The sequence below is a fragment of the Doryrhamphus excisus genome, linkage group LG14 (assembly GCF_037039965.1).
Source record: "Doryrhamphus excisus strain RoL-2023G ecotype Guam linkage group LG14, RoL_Dexc_Guam_v1.1, whole genome shotgun sequence".
NCBI classification, from domain to species: domain Eukaryota; kingdom Metazoa; phylum Chordata; class Actinopteri; order Syngnathiformes; family Syngnathidae; genus Doryrhamphus; species Doryrhamphus excisus.
The window spans coordinates 15,680,502-15,702,736 of NC_136370.1; the positions used below are offsets into that span (position 1 = coordinate 15,680,502).

Consider the following 22,235-nt stretch of genomic DNA (forward strand, 5'->3'; position numbering starts at 1 on the left):
GTAATATTTTTGACTCCTTGCAGCTAAAAATAATGCTGTCGAGAGCAGTGAGCAGAGATTAGACTAAAATAGAGAGCGTAAATAGCTCAGTTGAGGAAATTAGATCCCAAAGGGTCTTATTGACTAAATGGTTCTTAGGAATTCCCCACATTTCAATTTTCCATTGGCCTACTAAGTTAAAATCACAATAGCGACAATATATCACTACTTCTAAGAATTCTGAATAACAATATGTGATAATTATATTGTATTGTTCAAGTGAAATGTATTCCGGCTCTTGAGTTGCCAAAAGAAAAAAAAATGCTAATGCATTTCTCAGGTCACATAATATAACAACAGCACATACGTATTTTACAACAACAAGCGGTGTAACCAATTTTTTTCACTTCTGGAAACAAAAGCTCGTTTGTAAACTTTCCAAGGTCAGAGGCCAGCAGAGCATACAAAACAAGAACCCCTTCTTTGTTTATGCCACTCATTTCCTTTAACTTTGGTGGCAATTTTTAATTACACAACAGGGAGCAGCGCCACTATTTTATTAGCATACGGTCTGACAGTTTTTCACATCAATGTTTAATTTTAGTTTTATTATTGAGATGCGGGGGGAAAAAGGAAAACAAATGAGTGAAAAGAACAGCTCTTGCAAATATCCGAGACTTCCTGCCTGACTCCCCGCTGTGTTCTCCAAAGCTTTAGTACGTTGATATGACTTCTGGTCAAACAATACAGCAGTGTAAGTTGAGCACATGTGCGACATCAATCTAACTCAGTGTGAATGTGGGAAAATGGACAGCGTGGGATGACGCCATGCCACACAATCTCAAAGTCAAAGCCCCCTCATGAGGGCTGATCACTTGATGAATTGCGTATTTTTGCTCATTTAAAAAAATAAACTATTATTGACAACAATCATTAAATGGAGCCCAACACGCATGTAGTAACACCGCACAATGAATAGCATAAAAGCACCCTCCCTCCTATTACAACATCTGGCTCCAATCAGTCGTGAATAAAAACATCTTTTAAATTCAAAGAGCAGAGAGACATCAAGCCAATTTTGTGGAACTTTTGGTGAAAATGTTCAACTTCTTTGATGGCAGACAGAGTCTTTTTATTAGCCGGGTTGTTAGTTCAGCAAACTGGCTGATATAAAATTCTCTGGAATGTCCCTACAATATTCAACCAAGTCAAACAACAATGTGACAAAGTACTGAGCCCAAGTAAAAATACCGCATGCACGCACAGACGATAGTTTAGATGTCTGTTTCTGTGGCGAGGGTGCTAACACAACTGGAGACGCACAAATGTGTTAACATTACACAAGGGGACAAACCGGCTAGGAGCTGCTTGGTGATTTAATACAACAAACCACAATTGTTACATGGGAAAAATACAAATATTTGCAAGATAAAAACACAGACAGGGTCATCATATATCTGCCAGATGATCCACTTGCCGGAAATAATCCCAAAGTTTACTGTGGTTGTATCAGGACAAGTGGTGTTGTTTCCTAGCCAGCTGATAGTCGGTGCCGAAAGAAGCAGCCGCTGTTCAGAGCGCTGATGCAGCATACCTGCCGGATCCTGGCATCGTCATCAAAGACCCACACTACTCTTTGGACCAGATCATAATTCACCCCTGCGGTTGCCTTAAGAGCCAGTGCGCTTAACGGTTTCAGTATGTTTGGCCCAAACCGTCAGCCCAAGTGGAGGGGGACGGACTTGGGAAATTTCGAGTGGCGCTGAGGCGCAATCATGCTAATATCTGTACTAATATCTTATTAAAGCATATTTACAGTGGGGGGAGGCTAAAGCCAAACCAAGGAGTGGGGGGATTCGGCATCAAGGGAACTTTTTGTGGGGCGGGCCAATGTAGACTGGGAACTCAAAGGGAGCTATTTGTCTTCTGGGAGACATTTAATGTAACCTCTCAAAAAAGTAAAAGTGTATCTGCATTAATAAATGCCTAATAAAAAGGGCCTCGTTTTGGAGGAAAGAAAATGGGCCATGAATGCCGAATTGCTAATGTGCAAGGATCCACTGTGCAAGAATTATTTCATGATTCATTCATTTATGGTAATGGTAATGGTAATGGTTTTATTTCATTTGAACATGCATCAGATTACAATTGAATGCATCACATAATCAGTTCACAGTTCCACGTGTCCAAAAGGAGTAGGAAGAAGCACAGCTTATTAAATCCCACTCCTCCATCATGTTACATTTGTTCACTTCCTGCTTTCCTAATATTCATTCATTCATTCATTTTCTACCGCTTTTCCTCACGAGGGTCGCAGGGGGTGCTGGAGCCTATCCCAGCTGTCTTTGGGCGAGAGGCGGGGTACACCCTGGATTGGTGGCCAGCCAATCACAGGGCGCTTTCCTAATATAATTTAAGTATTATTTTTTTTGGGTATTTTTATTAGTTTTTTGTCACGTACCGAAGTACAATGTGATATGACCATTCAAGACTAGAAAATGAAAATAATTCTTTACAATCCCACAGTGGAGAAACAATTGGTATTGTATCCTCATTCCATGAGGATACTTTGGAAAGGGGCAAACCAGTTGCCAAAATAATAATCCAAAAAACACACCACACCACCTTAGTCAAGGCATTAGGAAAGCTTGCTTCTACTATAGAGTGAACCCAAGATCTTTTGCGTGTAAATCTACACTACACTGCTAGCACCCAAAAGCCCACAAAACAGAGCACAGTAATTGGCTTGAATATGACAATACACATTGGTATATTTTGGAGAATCAATACCAGGTATTATAAAACCTACCGCAGTTAATAAAAAAAAACAAAAAACTCTCATTCATGATTTGTGTGAATAAAACATTTTAAAAAGGAAAAGCCAAACATTCTTAGAATTCTCTCAGAGCTCCAAAACTAGGACGTGCTGGACTGGAAAAAGAGTCAGGATCCAACAACATGATGAGGTCTAAACTCAGGAGTAAATGGTCACCGACATTTCAGGCCAAAGACAATGAGGTCGTGTCCATCATTCATCATCATCATCATCATCATCATCATCATCATCATTCTGAACAGGAAGTGGGATCCGTGAGAAGCAGAAAATAAAGGTTGGGAGTAGAAATTGAAAGGTATTTGAGGTCAAAATCTACCTTCTTTCTGAAGCAAACACTTATTAATCTTCGAAAAGCATTAAAGCGAATCAAAACCACAACATTATTAAGCGTCAACTGAAATTAGTCCGACCACAGGGAGGCGTCCATTCCACTATCATTATCCTAACACTCTTCAATCTACAAGTCTATGCGAGACCACTGAGAGAGACTTTAGATGCTATTGAGTGTGACCAAATGCACTCCTGGGCTAAAACAGGCTCCAAGTTTCTATATTAAATCACGCAAAAAAGGTCCTCAGGACAGGAATTTGGACAAAGGGAAATAATACTTGATACCTGAGCTGCTCCCTCTGAATCATTTATCTCTCAGGCGCCGTAGAGTAAAAAAATGCAAGACCTTTAAAAGCTAAACATTGAGATGCAGCACTGTAATTCTTAGGGCCCGGGAGACAATTAAAAAAACATAAAAAAAGAAAGACAGATCAACTCTTTACTTTTGCAATTTATACTAATGAGGATATGACATGCACCATTTGTAAGTATACTAACAAGCTGCCTTGCAAACTTTGCGTTGCAATTTAGGCCGGATACATGGCAAAGTCTATACCAGTGTTTTTCAACCTTTTTTGAGCCATGGCACGTTTTTTACATTGGAAAAATCTTGTGGCACACCACTAACCAAAAATATTACAAAATGTCACCACGACCTCACACGTGCATCAATAAGTCTATCAGAGGAACAAGGTAGGTGTTGCCACACGGACCAATATTACATTGCTATGCCGGTCTTTACACCACAGACACTCCACAGTAGCCACGTTTACATGACGACTTTTCTCTTTCCAAATGACCTTTCCGGAAACAATGGTATCTATGGAAAGGAATATTCCAATCTCATGCACCATGAAAATCAACCAGAATAGTCAATGGGGCATGCCCAGTAAAACGTAAACATCAACATCACGTGATACCGACTTCCTCGTGTTTTTCTTTCACTTGTTGGAATAACTCCGTATTGTCAGTTTTCCATCTGTCCAGTCTTGAAATTTAGTTTGAATTATATATTATATTTTAAAAATATATTTTTATTTGGGTCCATATATTCATGGCTATTGACATAATATTTGCAAATGATGATTAATCAATGCTAACTATGAAAAGTGATATTGGATAATTCCTCACGGCACACCTGACGGTTCCTCAAGGTACACTAGTGTGCCGCGGCACAGTGGTTGAAAATCACTGGTCTGTACTGTTTGCAGTAAAAATTGCATTTTTTTTATGGAAGTCAAAACAGAAAATGAAATAGCTCCATACTAGTAAAAAAGACTTTGACTTACAAGGTGTTGTTTCTAAGAGGACCATTGACAGAGTGAACCACCCCCATGGATCCTTGGGTGATGGCAGCAGGGTGTGACATCTGTGGGTTTTCTCTGCTCAATATTCTGCTTGCCAGGTTTAGCCTTGTCAACTGTGAAAGGGTAGAGAAGAAACATTTACTGGTAATTCAAAGTAGTGTTCAGTTGTCAGACAAATGTTTGGAGACACTTACCCATTCATGACGATGAGCAAATGCATCCAAACTTTTGTACTGTGTGTTCACAAGATAGGGAAATTTGCTTTTAGTCCTCCAAATGGTCAAAGAAATAATAATGTTTGGTGATCAAGCACTCCAAGGTGCAATTATTTCAGTTTGGCATGCCCGTTTGTTTGCACATGATGGCTCTGCACTAAATCCAGGTAGACCACTCCCACCTTCTCCATAAAGGAATCAGTTGTCATGACTTGAGAAGCCAAATCTGCTTATAACCCCACTGGCCCCCACAGTGCTGCTCTCTCCCCCCGGACAAGCTGAAACAGCAACACGCGCTACTGTGTCGTTGTTTGCGTTACACCCCTGCTTTGGCACTAAAAAGGTGAAACATTGTAGCGATGCCAAGCCTTACAAGGAGGAACCGTGTCAGCTTTTCCACTACAACCAGCAGCGTGTCACAGCGCTATGGAGGTCCTTCCCATTTAAGTGGACTTGTCTTGCTCATGTTTATTCTTGGAGGTAGCGAGCCACTGTGCAGTCACATGAATGATTGGCAATTACGTGATTTGTAATTGTAATTTGCATAGTAATTACATAAGTAATTTACTGTACGGACATGCACACAATATGATAAACTATGCGTCACCCATGATGAATTTGTCCTTACAGGTTTAATGCTGCAGGGGTAGGCCATCTGCAATTGCATAATAGAAAATATTTGTAAGTATCCCATCATCATATTTATGCACCATAGTGCAAGAGTGTACTTAGTCTGTTATTAATGATGAGGCATTGGATAGCAGGTGCAGCCAGATTTTTTTCATCAACTCTCTGTCTTATTTATTTTTTTTTTTTAAAGAACCTTTGCATGAGAGCGAGTAATTACTGAAACCAGAGAGGTCGTGCAGTACAAGAGGGAGTTGTTCATGTTTACAAAGTTCTCCTTTTGCTTCAGCTGGTGATTTAATGACTTATAATCTAAGACTTCAAAAAAAGAGACTTTGCAGCACACCGGTCTGTTTTACGCTGCAAAAAAAAACAAAAAAAAAAAACTTCTGTCACATCCAGGATTAACTTCTCAAAGGAAATACAGTAAACACCTTTCAGAATAATGTACAAGCAGTATAACTACAATCTGTGTGGTCTTGTGTCATCCTTTGACAGAAAACACCCAGTGAAGCAGACAAGGAGGAGGAGGAGCAGCAGCAAATGGGAGCCAAGGCAGAGAAGCTCTACGCACCAAACTACCGGGGGAATGCAGAAGTCGGTGAGGAAGCTGATGCGAAGCACCGTTTGCCACATTCCTGTATTTATAAGCATCAATTATCACAAAATAGCGGCGGCTTTGCTGAGTATCAACAGAAATCACTCCCCCGTGGCGCATCTGATAATGGGACCTCACACACACAGTAGAGAGGTGTGATGCTCTGCTCAGCCAGCTACAAACCCAGAACCAGAAGACACCCCCGCAAAAAGCCACATCGACAGACAAGCTGAGGGAGGAAGGTGTGCAACATGCGGCGGTAGACCCTGCGGCTCCAACAGGTCTGCTGGAAGAGTGAGCAACTAGATGACGCCAGTCAGCAGGAGGTCAGGAAAGGATTAAACATCGGCAAAGAGAAATATAAGAGACCTCACAGAGAGGGTTTTCTGCAGAAGGGCCACATTGGTCTTTCTTCTATGAAACACTGTTTATGAACCCAACATACAGTACAGTGATATTTGGACACAATCCTTGCTCCTGGTGGGACTATTCTACTTCAGTCAACTCACATGTTGTGTCAGCAGGTTGATGTGCCTGGAGCCGGCTTTGTTGCGGGCAACTTGCTTGTCGGCCAACTTCTGCAGAGCTGAGATGAAGGCCTGCTGGTTGGACTGGGCCTGGACTGTAAGAGAATTTAACTCCTTGAAGGCCCCCTCAGAGTTGGACTTCATCTTACTGGAACTGTACATTCTGGACGCTACCATAAACACATCGAAGAAATATGTGACAAAAAAAAAACAGTACACGGCAGTCCTCCACCAAGACGGAACAAAAACGGTTTGTATTAATTTGTCCGTACGGATGTTAGCAGGCAACTTGTGATTGTCCATCCGATTTTTTTAACCATGATGAAAAAAATAATAATAATAACGTGAAGCACTGTATTTGTGACTGTTTGTCTGTTTTGGTTAGACTACCACTCTGGTATACAAAGAATGACATCAGATGTTTGGACTGGATGGATAGGACTCCGATTGCACTCTAGAGTGGGGGTAACAACGAGAGAAAAAAAATCCCCTGTAAAGTGCAGACCGCCATTAGGGCGGACCGTACTCATCTTTCAGGGATTAGAGATAACTAGAAAAGCACTTAGAAGAACACACACCTCTGGCTGAAAAATTCTAAACCTTCAAACTCAAGGTGACCCCAAGGTGACTGTAACGGCGAAAAGTCAAAATAAATGTCTTGTTTAACCGGATTTGTACCAATATGTAACTGGTTCATTTTTGGCTCAAACACTATCCCAATCAAAATACAGTAGTACCTCGGTTTTCAACAAAAAGGTTGATTTTCGTACACTGTCTCTGTTATTGTACGGCTGACAAAGTATCAATCCACAGAATGATACCCAAAGAAAGCATCCACGCCATTCAGTCTCTGATGACTAGACAGTGGTTCTTGTACAGTTGTGTGTGTGATGTTCATGTGATCATAGAGCACACACAGAACACAAACAACTCTGTACCTGTCTTATGTCTTCCTCCTAATAAGCACTGTCAAGTAAACTGTGTATTTCTTAGTGTAAGTCTGTGTCCCCCACCATGATGCCAAAGAAAGTTGGTAACGCCAGAACTTTTTAAAAATTGAGAAACACTACTAATTTTTTTAAAAATAACGTGTAGCAAATTACGGAGGTTAACACAAGTTGCAGAGGGAATGGTTTAAGGGAAGCAAATTACTGTACTGAAGTCGGCTAGCTCCTCACATTTACTGTTGCATTGCTGATGCTCTATCCATAGCATACCTGTACATGAAACCAATGTTACACATATCAGTATCGTCCGATATCGGAATCAGAAATGTTGTGATGGACAATATTGGCATATCTGCATTTCTGCATTGCACATGAAACTATAATGTGGTTTTGTCCATATTTGGACCATAACTGTTTGGAACAGATTCAGTGGATGGACATTTTTTTGTACTGTGTAACCTTTAACCTTTCCTTGCGGAGGTAACAAAAGTTCCCCTACCTTGGCCTGCAGATGTCGATCTTGCGAGCTTCTGGCTATAGATGTGCATGGCACTGGTGATGGATGAAGCTCCTCTAGAGCTTAATGTGGACGCGGTGGAAGATGGAATTCTCCAGAGAACCTGTGTTGGTTGCCCCATAGGCCCAGAAAGAGGGGTGTATACAGGGCAATCAGCGAGCACCTCAGCCTGGGAGAATTGGGACTTTGCCAAGGACTGAGCATAGGATGGAGGCTGAGGGGGGAGCGGCAAAGGTGAAGGATGATGAAGGGACAACGATGAAGGGCTTTCCTGTGTCACGGGAAAGCTCAAGCAGCTTTGGGAAGCCTGGAGTTGCGGATGAATTTTTGCATATCCAAATCCGGTCAGCTGGTCTCCAGACAAACAAACAGAGGGTTGATCTTCAGTGGCCCTGTTGTCTGTCTCACTGCTGACTTTCCTTGTGGAGGGCGTTGATTCCAAAGAGCTGGAATCCTCTTTGGCCACAGGCAGAGCTGTTCAAAAGAAGAAAGAAGCCAGAGCTCCTTTATCACGAGTAAGCCATTCCATGGCTCTGACACACATTTGTTTTCTCCAAATGAGATCTAGTCCTTTGAAAGTGACCCTTGCTTCACCCTGGACAAATCAATCTTTTTCCCTTTATTATTTTGGGCTTTACAAATCTAAACAGCAAAATTCCTGTTTACTGTGCTTGAATGATAAAATATTAAACATAAACCAGACCTACAGTAAGAAAGCATAAAAAACACAGATTGGACTCACTTTTGGAAGTCTCACAGTTGTTTGGCTCTTGTGCGGCATGTATTTCATGAAAGGCTTTTTTAACACGCCTGACTTTTGTTCCAAGGAAGACCGTGGCTGATTTATTTTTCTGTGTGTAGAACGTCAGTACTTCCTCTAGATCGCTTTCACTGTTAAAAAAAAAAAAAATGAAATGGGTGAAAGATGTGTTTTACAGATTGCAATCGCTCCACTCAACACTGGAAGACGGCTATAGCCAGCTCACTGACCTTGCAGTCGTGATGTACTCGTGAAACACTTTGGGGTCAACACACTTCTCTTCTGTACCACTCTGCTGTTTTCTCACCATATGCTCCGTTTCCTTGCGAAGATAAGGAAGCATAACAGAAAATAAATCTCACAATGTCTTCTGTGTTTAGGTGAAACCGCATTCTGGGAATAAGCACCTTGTCGTAACACTGGATAAACTCTCCTAGTTGGTGGGACAGGATACGTCTGCGGTCTTGGACTGGTAGCCGATGACTGGGCAGAACCACTTTGATGTCTTGGTCGAGGTTACTGGCAGCCCTTTTCAGGAAGCGAATAACCAGCTCCTTTGCAGACAGACACAAAATGCTAATTATCATTATAACTGCGAATACTAAATTCTTCTCCATAGTGCACTATTCATTCACTGCTCCTTAAAGGTCTGAGGTTACTGCTGATGAAGATAATGACGATACATGCCATGATTCCCGTACACCAACACAACTTTCCAATAAGTATCATTTCTTAAGAGGACCCGTTTTCCCCTCTTGTATTCAATTCCACCACAGCCAGGGCACAGATGAGTAATAATAAAGGGAAATCTGGCAACAGTGTAGATGCATACACAGGGAACAATGTTCCATTAAGGGTACTGCATGTCATTCTTGTTCACTTATTAAGAGAGAATCCATTACTGAGATGTTTTAAATAGTTGTACCATTTGGTAATTGTCCTTGTCTGTCCATGCTGAAATGCCATTGATCCTGTTCTCTGTCAACAGTCTTTGTTGAACTCGCTGCAGGTAAGAGGAAAAGGTCATCCGGGCCTGAACTTTACTGGAAAGGAGATAAAAGCGGGTAAAAAAAGTAGCACGGCAAGACATTACATCATTAATACTTTTTGTCAGTCTGTTGATTGATGTCATTTTGCTTTTTTTTTTGTGTGTCCCGTCCAGCCATTGGGACAGATAGTATTGTTGATCTAAAAGTCCTTACATGCTAAACAGATTTGCTCTGCGTCAGGGAAGGTGTAAGCAACAACTTCCCTGTAGTATTAAATTTTATTTGCCGTTATTTGATGTTTTTGTTATGCGCATTTGGAGCGGCCGAACCGGAGCAAGAAGAAACACAGACAAAAAGAAGAAGAGAAACTGGGGTAGGGGGAACAGTAGAGAGAGAGAGACAAAACCAGCAGCAACAACATTTTGCTAACAAAATGCTATATCGGCTTGATAAAAAATATATCATGCATCCACAGATATTTTGCAGCCGTCGTAAAAAAAATTAAATAATTCACACAGAACACTCAAAAATACATAGTGTGTTTGAACGCCTATCAAAGAAAAACGCACATTGCTTATGAGAAGGAAGAAAGGCAACAAGATATGAATTCATCAATCACTGTGTGTTCTATGAATAAATAAACCACTCCTACAAACATAATAAAGATGATTAAGCAAATCCCTGGCCAGAATCTGTCTATAGTGCCCCAAATCGAAATGATTGAGTTACTAAAGCAGTGGTCTCAAACACGCGGCCCACGGGCCAAATGTGGCCCGCAGGACACTAGTTTGAGGCCCCCGCCTTGATATGAATGTTTAATGTTAGTGCGGCCCGCACAAGTTTGATATGGATGCTGTATGGTATCATGTACCCAGAAAAAATTATTACGTTTGATTAATGTTCATGTTCAAGGTTAAATAACTGTTAATAGTTATCCTCAATATCCGTGTGGAAGTGGTAAGTTTTTGGCTATTTAAGTTTAAAGGAAATAACTTGAAGGCTACCGTTTAGGTCGCTAGCTCTCTAGTTTGCGAGTTAGCATGTGTCTCAAGACCCTGCAGTTGCGCAATATGTTGTAAATAAAAAGAGTATAAATGTGACTATAGTCGTGTTTTGTCATGTCTACAGGGCTCTAATAATGCTTTGTTCATTTTAATCTGAAAAAAATAATTTGTCTACCCACCAACTATATGTGGTTTCTTAATTTTTTATTATTTGCCCTTTTATTATTATCCATTACTGATTGACTGATTTTCTTTATTCGTGATTTGTTTATTTATTTTTCATCTTATTTTGTGAAGAAAAATAAAAGGTAAGATATTTGAGAACAGTGGAATGTTTTATCAGAGCTTTTCTTTTAGAAAATTGGAACCAAAGCCAAGTTTTTTAAATTTTTTTGTTTTTAATAAATGCGTTTTGGTTTTTTTTGGAAAACCTGATGCGGCCCAGCCTCACCCAGACCCGAGCTCCAGTGGCCCCCAAGTAAATTGAGTTTGAGACCCCTGTACTAAAGTGTAGCTGCTTTGTTTGAGCACAGTATACCGTATAATAACTGAGACCTATTTTTGGCAATAATCTTCATTAGAAACAAGAACGTTACAAAAACCAGGGTGTTCGAAAACCGAGGTTCCACCGTACAAGGAATGAGTCAACAAAAATCAGTGAGTGTCATAACCCGCTGTGTGAAAGTGGGCGCATTACTGGTGTCACAAACTATGCTTTTCCATGTGGTGACACGGGTACACATTACTAAAGCTAAAATAGTCTCATCAAAACATAACCCAGTTAAATATAGACCACATTTTCTTCTCCTCTCCTTTGGTGGGAGCAAATGTGCCCTTTGCATCTCCGTCTTAAATATGCAAGGAGGTTAGAGTGAAAAATAAAAATAACTGATGATAAATGATTGAGCAGCTGCCTGGAACACAGACTGACCTGATGTCCCACCCCTGCCGCAGGATGTGAAGCAGGTTGACACGGGGCCTGCTGTTGTGTGTTGTTGCCTCTGAGCTGGACGGAGCCTCGCTGTGAGAGTGCTGCGCTGGTGAAGCCACTTGTTTTCTTTGCTCTGCTACCAAAACCTTGTGTAATATTGGCTTGAGAACACGTTTCATCTCATCTCTTTCCTCCCGTATGCAATCCTCTCCCTCCAGGCCGCTGCTCTCCGTCAGGGAGGCCTTGGATTGCGTCCCTGAGGTATGCAGCATTACAAGGAGAAGACATATGTCAGTTGCATCACCAAACTGTTGGCAAAAATACACAAATACACTCAAAATAGGCTTTGTGTTTTTGTTGCAGTGACATCAACTCATTCAGATCCAAATTTGGATAACCTTAGTGTGACACTGGGAGTTTTTCATTGGAACCAAAAGTGCACAACAGCCTACAGTTACAGTGAAGCTGCTGGAGCTGAAGTAGTATACATCAAGCCTACCCGATTTCTTCTTTCCAACAGCAGGGCGATGACTCAGGTGGTGCCGTCTCCTCTTACGGGCCTCCAGGGACGGCAGCTTCCTCTCGTACTGGACGGCATGGTAGCCGTCGACTGTGGCCATCCGCAGCTGCGCATTCCCTCCCCCATTCCTAAGAGACAGCAGAAGACATGTCAACACAACCGTGGTGACAACAACAATACCGATGATTTATATGGAAATTAGCATTTCCAAAAAGACGTTGCAGAGCAAACTCTGAAAAAGATTAGTGTGGTTGAGTAGTTTTTCCAGATGTTGACATGACTTAGACGGATGGTCCAAAGGAGAAAGAATAAATGTGAAATAATAACAGCCACTGGATCATTAAAGTAACAACCATTTCCCTGATGCAGCTGCAAGGGGAGTCTTCAGTGTGTTCTAATCTCAAGATGCTTCAAATAAGTTTTGGTTGTCCTGAAAAATATACACAGTGTCTCACAAAATTGATTACACCCCTAAAATCTCAGAAAACATTTTATTATATCTTCTCAAGGGACAATACTATAGAAAGGAAACTTTAATTCTTGAGTGTAGCCAATGTGCAGTTTGCTATAGTGCTATATACAGTAGTATAGTCATACCATAATGATCATAATAATAGTATTATTATTAGCTGCACGGCGAAAAAGTGGTTAGTGTGCAGGCCTCACAGCTAGAAGACCCAAGTTCAATTCCACCATCTCTGTGTGGAGTTTGCATGTTCTCCCCGTGCATGCGTGGGTTTTCTCCGGGTACTCCGGTTTCCTCCCACATTCCAAAATCATGCTAGGTTAATTGCCGACTCCAAATTGTCCATAGGTATGAATGTGAGTGTGAATGGTTGTTTGTCTATATGTGCCCTGTGATTGGCTGCCGACCAGTCCAGGGTGTACCCTGCCTCTCGCTCGAAGACTGCTGGGATAGGCTCCAGCACCCCCTGCGACTCTTGTGAGGTAGTGGTAGAAAATGAATTAATTATTATTATTATCAGTAGTAGTAGTAATAGTATTGTTGCTGTAATAATAACAACACAGGCTACTGTTGAGCCCATAATCCAGCTCAAACTCAACTCTGTACCCCTGATGTCCGGTTCACAAACGTGGAACACATTTATTGCAACACACACAAGCACATATTTTATTTAGTCTTCTTTTCTCTGATTATATCTACTATATTGGGTAATATGAGTGTAAAAGTGACTAAATTGGTTCTATTTAATATCCAGAGGGCTCTAATCATGATAAAACCCATATTTAGAAGGTCAGAAACAGGTTTTCTATGCTCTAACTACAAAAATATTCAATTTTCACTTATAAAAATGGGGTCTAGAACCAATTCATCAGGATAAACGAGGATTAGTGTTTTGTTTTCTACAGTCTTGACAACATACAACAAAATGCTGTGTGGGATGATGTACTAGGTGTCCATATTATAACACATAACAAAGAAGTCTTCCCCTTCCTCTTCCCAAACTGATGCCACATAGACAACGGACACACTGGAAAAGATGAGCACACATCCTCTTCTCAGCTGTTCCTCTCACCTACCCAAGTCAAAGACCAAACAAACTCCATGCTGGAATCCAACTGCTTCCATAAACTGAAGGAGAGATCCAGTCTCCCGATCCTGACCACAATGGAAACGCTTACCTTCCATGGAAAAGTCTGTTTGCCAACATGAAGTTCATTGGTGTCTTGGACTCCAGATATCCTCTGAGAAAAGGGAGATAATAATCAAAATAGATCTGCCATGAAAAGTAAGGCTACCAAATCAGCCTCAACCTTGTTATTTGCGACATATGGACGACATATGCTTTCTAAGATGCCACAAAATCCCTACTGCTAAAAAGCAATGTATCTAATCAACCAACAAATCCTCGTATGGGAAGATCAATTGAAAGCCTAAAAATGGATTTCCTTTCCTAATAAGGTTTTGAAAGAATTCAGTAAAACGCTGGCTGGGGAAAAAGAGCTTCATAAGTTGAGTTGAGTTGCATGGTCTGATTTTAGGAGTAATTTGAGGGTACTCATCTGAGGACAGTATAATAATCAGTAACATAACAGACAGATGGGGATCTCAAAATTACAATTAATCAGTTGGTTTCCATTTTGGCTCAACTTACCCATAGAGCTCCCATGTGTCTTCAGTGGGGAAGATTCTGATGAAGCCTCCTCTTCTCTCATACTCTTCCTTTGTCCTTCTTACGATTTTGACCTACCACAGTGAAAGGAAACAAAACACATGTTTAAAGACACGCTGGTTCGTCTGAACTTCAAAAGCAACACACAGCACATAGCATGACATGAGTGTACCTGCTCAGCAGTCAAGCCCAGCGTGCTTTCTCCTCCCGGCTTGTCTTTAAATGCCACTGCCACACAGTGAGTGGCTAGTGAGGGCCTCTGCCACTACGGAATCAAAGACATAATGCCACATGAAAATACCAAGCAACTTACTGTCAGTTAATACAATAATATTCAATTGTGATTGACAGCTTTGGCATTGCAGGTTGTAATGGAGATCAGACAGCAGAACAGCGCCTCACTGAATCGCATTCAGAGAATGTTATCAAAATAGCACCGGGATTACGTGTAATTCATGTGACGTGGCTGGGGGAGGGGGGGGATACAAACGCAGCCAAAAAGTGAAAGGCCTAAGCTCTCAATAAAAGGCTCAACTGTTGCCCCAGTCAAAGTAAAGGAAGACGACAGGTTCTCTCAAGGCGGTCCGGGTGCTACAGCAGCCTTTATGACAAGTCTGATTTACAGTTAGGCTTTTGGGTTTGTCACAGTGAGTCTATAAAGAAAGTTCAGAGCTTTTTAGCCAAGTGGTGCATTGCAGTATTTCAAACAAGTACTTATGCAGGCCCTCTGCTAATGTAATGAGAAATCTCCTAAAATGCTGCATTTGTAAGCCATGCAGGCCATTTGCCTGTCACAATGAATAACAGTAAAAGGAGTATAATCAAATTAGGAAAAGGGGGAAAGCAATTTCTTACCGGTCATGTAGGCAGCGTTAGGGAATTGCAAAGAGACAGAAGTAAAAGGGAATTAATGTGGATGGGAACAAAAAAAAAAACGTACCATTGAGTTGTGTGAAATGGCTGTAGGTGCAGGGAAAGGTTTCTAGGAGGCAACAGGTGGAGAAACTCAGTCATTGGAAGGACATCAAAGAAACATTTGTGTGACCTTCACATTTCAACAGGCCACCACGTACTTGCAGGAATGAACTGTGAGCAATGTTGCACATGACTGGTGAAAGCAGGGGTACTCTGTAGTAGTAATGCGGTTTATGCGTGTGCGTGCCCGCGGTACCTGTGTTCTTTGGGCTGTCTGCTTGAGGCTGGTGTCCAAGCTGCCTCGCTCAGAACGTGGCTTCCTCATCACAGGGTCCTGACACACTAAGCCTGCAGGAACAAAAGGGTTATGACATAGCAATGACATTAGATTTCAAATGTCACTCACACTTAGTATATTTCTCGCTATACGCTGAATTAAAGCGCTGGTACACAACTACATGTAATTCATCAAAATCAAATCAACTTTATTTGTATAGCACTTTTCCTGCAAAAACATGCGACACAAAGTGCTTTACAGAATTAAAAAAACAATTACCACAATTAAAAGGAAAAACAAATACTAAGAAAGGCCCTCCATCCCACCCATACTACGCACACACACACACACACACACAATCACACACAGTAGGGAGACATGGCATGGCACTGAGGATCAAGAAAACGCCACCTTTGGGGCTGTCCACACTGGGAGGAGCTGCAGGCCGTGCCATCGGGGGACCAGCACCCGGGCCCCCTGACTCCGACAGACAGGCGGACCCCCACATTAAAGGGAGGAACCCCCACCCGGCCGGGTCGAGGGGACCCAAATATGGCACCCCCTCAGCAGACCCGACACAGCCCCCAGTGTGGAGGACCCCCCTCTGAGGAAATACTGGAGTTAAAAGCTAAAAGCCTAAAATAGGACTAAAAAGATAAAAACATAAGAAAAGTTTAAAAATATTAGTTAAAACTTCACAGCTAGGAGACCAGGGTTCAATTCCACCCTCGGCCATCTCTGTGTGGAGTTTGCATGTTCTCCCCGTGCATGCGTGGGTTTTCTCCGGGTACTCCGGTTTCCTCCCACATTCCAAAAACATGCTAGGTTAATTGGCGACTCCAAATTGTCCATAGGTATGAATGTGAGTGTGAATGGTTGTTTGTCTATATGTGCCCTGTGATTGGCTGGTGACCAGTCCAGGGTGTACCCCGCCTCTCACCCCTAGACAGCTGGGATAGGCTCCAGCACCCCCGCGACCCTCGTGAGGAAAAAGCGGTAGAAAATGAATGAATGAATGAATGAGTTAAAAGCCTGATTAAAAAGGTGTGTCTTTAATCTATTTTTAAAAATATCAACAGTCTCCGCAGTCCTGAGGCTCTCCGGCAGGATGTTCCACAGGTGGGGGCCATAGTGGCTAAATGCTGCCTCACCGTGGGTTTTCGTTCTGGGTTTTGGTATAGTTAAAAGGCCAGTGCCGGAGGACCGCATGCAGGGTCGGCGGGGGTTGATATGGTAAAAGCAGATCAGATAAATAAGAAGGTGCAAGGGCGTTAAGACATTTAAAAACCAGGAAGAGAATCTTAAAATCGATCCTGAAGCGGACGGGGAGCCAATGTAGCGCCTTAAATCAGTAGATCTACGTTCAAAGTAAAACAGTTTAAAAAAGTCACTCATAGTGTAATGCTTCAGTCAGTGGGTATTTAGTTCCTATTCAGTGAATGTGAGTGTGAATGGCTGTATCTACGTACATGTGACATGTTCTCTTAGGAGGGTATGCCTAATGTTATGGCCCCTGCACGTACAGTATACGTTTCTCCTTTGTGTTGCAATCCCACTTTGTGACTTGTATCAGCTCCTCCAAAGCAGTCACTCCAATGAGTATTTCAACACATTCATAGCGTCACAGGGTCTGTCAGCTACACAAAAGGCACAATCTGAATGCTGATGCAATGTTGTCATCGCTTCCAGATCTGGGATGCAAGCTGAGTATGCATTATCACGAATCAGTGATCGGGGTTTGTTTGGTTTATGAGTTATGTAGCTGAGCTATGTTTTACAAGCCGCTGCTGAACTTCCCTGGACCTGGAGTAAGGTCTCCGTCAGAAAATAACAAGCTATTTCCATTAATGACAAGATCGCATTGCTTCAAGGCACAACACGCCTGACTCATAATTGCATAGAGGAATGCACACACACACACACACACACACACACACACACATTTCTCATCTCCTCAATACCATAGGAGGAATTATTGATGTGTTTGATTCACATCTAATATCAGTTGGGCTCACTTTCTTTGTTTTTATCTACCAGATTTTCCAAAAAGAAGACGGTGAGCTTTTGTGTGTTCGGAAAAAAAACACACACAATATCACTTATTAGAGGAAGAGACATAAATACCTCTTGTTCAAACACATTTATGCTGCCTGGGGCTGCTATTTGTTATGTCTACATGCTTAAGATTCATTTTATTTTATTTGTACGCTGATGCAGCTTGTCAGGACACACAACAGGGAGTCGCACACAATCACATATCTAACCATAATTAACAGTAATTAACAAATTTGAGTTATCATTTGGTCAGAAATGTGTCACGGCATGGAGTATACTGCAGTAGTATTTTGATTTAAAAGAAAACAGCATACCGTAAACAGCGTACAGTCAACCACAGGCAACACATCATGACTTCATCAACATCTCATAGTGGATCAGCATCAATTTGATGGACTGGCATATTTTAGAGACAATTCATCCAAGTGTCTCCACTGACACTGGCGCCTCGACTAAGTTAATATTTGTGGTTTTGAGCAAAATGTCTTGACAACTTAGGATTGATTTCCATGAAATCTCTGCTTGTCTTACTGAGAGTGACTTATCAGCAAGTCATTATCGTTATTTGTAATCTCCTCGCCCCGTGACTTTAATTTATGAAAGATGTTGGTTTATGGCCCAATACAATTCAAAATTAACAACATTCTCAGCGACATGAGTTGTTCTTTGTGTACTCCACTGGTTAGCAAATATGATACTACCATGAGAAACCAATTGACAACAACAATCACAAACAAAACTACGATAATGTTTGTACACATAAGATACTTAACATTATTGCTTATCAGGATCTCACATAATGTAATAGGATTCCATGACAGCACATTCCACACATATTGTGTGGAAAACACTATACCTTGTGACAAAAATGTTTTTTCATCACATTCATGAATTGTAAAATAATGTTTACGTTTAAAAAAAAATACTATATGTAAGACATGTCACTCATTTCTGCTTAACAATGTTTGCATTCATTTTATTTGTTTTCTCTGCTGTTTTCTCCATTTTATCAATTTTTATGTCAATTATGAATCCCACCCTCGGTCATCTCTGTGTGGAGTTTGCATGTTCTCCGCGTGCATGCGTGGGTTTTCTCCGGGTACTCCGGTTTCCTCCCACATTCCAAAAACATGCTAGGTTAATTGGCGACTCCAAATTGTCCATAGGTATGAATGTGAGTGTGAATGGTTGTTTGTCTATATGTGCCCTGTGATTGGCTGGCGACTGGTGTACTCTCGCCCGAAGACAGCTGGGATAGGCTCCAGCACCCTCCGACCCTCGTGAGGATAAGCGGTGGAAAATGAATGAATAAATGAATGAATGTCAATTATGTAAGAAAAATAGATAATTCTGAATTTGAAAAACTAAAAATAATGAAAGAAACATGCATGCATACAGTAGTTGAAATTCTACTTGTGAAAAAATATGATCATGAGATAAAAAATATGATCTGTGCACAAAGAAATCTCTGCAATGGACAGATGATAGTGAACATTCAATATCCAACTGGACACAATTAGCTCACTTTATCCCTTCAGATAACATGATTAGGACAGCTAGGATACAAAATAATCTTGGGATTAAATGCATGTTAGAATATTTTTAGAGTCCACTAACCCACAAGTGAGAGCATGTCTGCTATCATGCTGGCCTTTATCTTCAAATCCAACGGGGCATCGCTGTAAATAAATAGAAAAACAATTAAGCAAAACACTCAAAGGAAAGGAGACATGATTACTGGGAGGGAGAAAGCGTAATTATCAATGCAGCATAATTATCAATGTCCATTTTATAGGAGCAGAATCTTTCACATCAAATCAAATCAATTTTATTTGTAAAGCACTTTTCCTGCAAAGACATGCAACACAAAGTGCTTTACAGAACAATTACCACAAAAGGAAAAACAAAGAAACAAAAGAAACCCTCCATAGTAGACACACACACACACACACACCCACAATCACACACAATCACACAATCACACACAGTAGGGAGACATGGCATGGCACTGAGGATCAAGGAAACGCCACCTTTGGGGCCGACCACACTGGGAGGAGCCGCAGGCCGTGCCATCGGGGGACCAGCACCCGACAGACGGGCGGACCCCCACATTAAAGCCGGCCGGGTTGAAGGGACCCAAGGATGGCACCCCCTCAGCAGACCCGACACAGCCCCCAGTGTGGAGGACCCCCCTGAGGAAATACTGGAGTTAAAAGCTAAAGACTAAAAGCATAAAATAGGACTAACAAAGATAAAAACATAAGAGAAGTTTAAAAATATTAGTTAAAAGCCTGATTAAAAAGGTGTGTCTTTCACATGTTCAAGGATACCATCTCTATATGCCATCCTTGATTAATTTAACTTCACTTTTCACTTTTTTAGAGCCTACCTGCCTACATCACAGCATTTCAAGTGAACAAAAGTAGTTTAGCAACACCTGACTGTGTATTATCCCATTAGCATTACTTTACTTTACATTACATTAAGCATTACTTTATGCTTGAGCATCACGCAAACCAGGAAATTAAATATCATAAATTGAGGACCACTTGTAATAACAATGATAATGCATACTGTTCCCAGTCTTAACCAAATTCAAATACTTCATATATATATATGTATACATATGTGTTACAAATTTGAGTTATAGTAGTAGTGTCTCCACTGGTCGTCACGTGAATGTACATTTCACTGGTGAAGCGTTATGAGCTGCTATCTTGAGCAGAACACATCTTCTGTTTCTCCATTCATGAACGTATGTGAGGTTTTACAAATGCGTCACAGTGATTTTGAGGCATTTTCTAAAACTTTGCGATGTGTGTTTTTTTTATTCCCAGAAACACATCTGGCATGTTAATGGACCCTATAAGAACAAAAGAAACAGTGAAACAGTTTGGAAAGTGTCACTCACCAGGCCAAAGATGGAGAAAGGTTCACCTCCAACAACCAGGGTTTGAGGTTGGAGTCAATGAGCACATCAAATCCATAAAGTTCTACAAAAAAAGACAGAGACAAAATGAATCAAAAGCTTTTTACCACAGACTTGGAAAGTGAGCAAGAGAAAGGCCCGACTGCTGCAAATAAAAACTAAGGAGTATCAAAGTCACAAGGCTTTCCAGAGTTTTATCAGAGCCCCATTATGTGGCATTTGGCAACATGGCCGACGTCTCTCTGCTATGGATTACATGTGTGTTATATACTCGCATGTAATCACTCACGAGAGAACATTCACCAAAGGCTGCTACCGAGGGCTTGGCTCTATTACATCAACTAAGTGCATACACATTTCATCTGTCATGAAAAAGCTTATGTAAGGCAGGGAATCAAAAACAAACTGTGCCTTCAAATAGTTTTATACATGGAGTCAAATACAGTATGTCTCCAGGGCTAGGACCATCATGGCAGAACATATTGACAAAAAGAACGACATTCTCATCATTTAATTCGCTATCTTGGCCATTTCGGGTTGAGTCACTGCGAAAATTATCATTCATTCATTTCGCGGGGGTGCTGGAGCCTATCCCAGCTGTCTTTGGGCAAGAGGCGGGATACACCCTGGACTGGTCGCCAGCCAATCACAGGGCACATATAGACAAACAACCATTCACACTCACATTCATACCTATGGACAATTTTTGGAATGTGGAAAGAAACCCGAGTACCCGGAGAAAACCCACGCATGCACAGGGAGAACATGCAAACTCCACACAGAGATGGCCGAGGGTGGAATTGAACCCTGGTCTCCTAGCTGTGAGGTCTGCGCGCTAACCACTAGACCGCCGTGCCGCCCCGCGAAAATTATCAATGTAAATCAAATTCATTCATTCATTTTCTACTGTTTTTTCCTCACGAGGGTCGCGGGGGTGCTGGAGCCTATCCCAGCTGTCTTCGGACGAGAGGCGGGGTACACCCTGGACTGGTCACCAGCCAATCACAGGGCACATATAGACAAACAACCATTCACACTCACATTCATACCTATTGACAATTTGGAGTCGCCAATTAACCTAGCATGTTTTTGGAATGTGGGAGGAAACCCGACCCGGAGAAAACCCACGCATGCACGGGGAGAACATGCAAACTCCACACAGAGATGGCCGAGGGTGGAATTGAACCCCTGGTCTCCTAGCTGTGAGGTCTGCGCGCTAACTACTAGAAGGCCGCGCCGCCCCGCGAAAATTATCAATGTAAATCAAATTCATTCATTCATTTTCTACCGCTTTTTCCTCACGTGGGTGGCGGGGGTGCTGGAGCCTATCCCAGCTGTCTTCGGGCGAGAGTCGGGATACACCCTGGACTGGTCGCCAGCCAATCACAGGGCACATATAGACAAACAACCATTCACACTCACATTCATACCTATGGACAATTTGGAGTCGCCAATTAACCTAGCATGTTTTTGGAATGTGGGAGGAAACCGGAGTACCCGGAGAAAACCCACGCATGCACCCACACAGAGATGGCCGAGAGTGGAATTGAACCCTGGTCTCCTAGCTGTGAGGTCTGCGCGCTAACCACTAGACCGCCGTGCCGCCCCGTGAAAATTATCAATGTAAATCAAATTGATTAGATTTATTACAATCACACTCACAATTAATTGGAAAAAACATGGATCCAACTTTTGTCATTTCCTTAAAACAAGCCAAAATAAGACTCAGTAGTGTGTGGCCTCCACATTTGATTTCACAGAACTATGATTGACTTAAGAGTTCCATTTTGTTGTTTAAGTGTTCCTTTTATTTTTCTGAGCAGTATATAATAATGCT

General features: G+C 41.7%; 1 protein-coding gene across 7 annotated transcripts in view; it reads right to left on the reverse strand.

Annotated features, from left to right (window-relative positions):
- The window catches only part of ttll5 (tubulin tyrosine ligase-like family, member 5), a 60,507-nt gene that overhangs the window by 23,274 nt on the left and 14,998 nt on the right, over positions 1 to 22,235 (reverse strand). For 3 of the 7 annotated variants that reach the window (XM_078796249.1, XM_078796248.1, XM_058091134.2), the window contains exons 13-28: positions 20,381 to 20,462; positions 19,087 to 19,148; positions 15,394 to 15,485; positions 15,163 to 15,204; positions 14,395 to 14,487; positions 14,205 to 14,296; positions 13,732 to 13,794; positions 12,067 to 12,215; positions 11,568 to 11,823; positions 9,569 to 9,686; positions 9,051 to 9,197; positions 8,874 to 8,965; positions 8,626 to 8,774; positions 7,866 to 8,357; positions 6,402 to 6,589; positions 4,435 to 4,565 (exon numbers count right to left, since the gene is read on the reverse strand). In XM_078796249.1, the coding sequence (XP_078652375.1) occupies positions 4,435 to 4,565; positions 6,402 to 6,589; positions 7,866 to 8,357; positions 8,626 to 8,774; positions 8,874 to 8,965; positions 9,051 to 9,197; positions 9,569 to 9,686; positions 11,568 to 11,823; positions 12,067 to 12,215; positions 13,732 to 13,794; positions 14,205 to 14,296; positions 14,395 to 14,487; positions 15,163 to 15,204; positions 15,394 to 15,485; positions 19,087 to 19,148; positions 20,381 to 20,462 (2,248 nt within the window). The remainder of the gene's footprint in view (positions 1 to 4,434; positions 4,566 to 6,401; positions 6,590 to 7,865; positions 8,358 to 8,625; positions 8,775 to 8,873; positions 8,966 to 9,050; positions 9,198 to 9,568; positions 9,687 to 11,567; positions 11,824 to 12,066; positions 12,216 to 13,731; positions 13,795 to 14,204; positions 14,297 to 14,394; positions 14,488 to 15,162; positions 15,205 to 15,393; positions 15,486 to 19,086; positions 19,149 to 20,380; positions 20,463 to 22,235) is intronic. The other 4 variants (XM_078796250.1, XM_078796253.1, XM_078796252.1 and 1 more) reach the window with 4 other exon arrangements.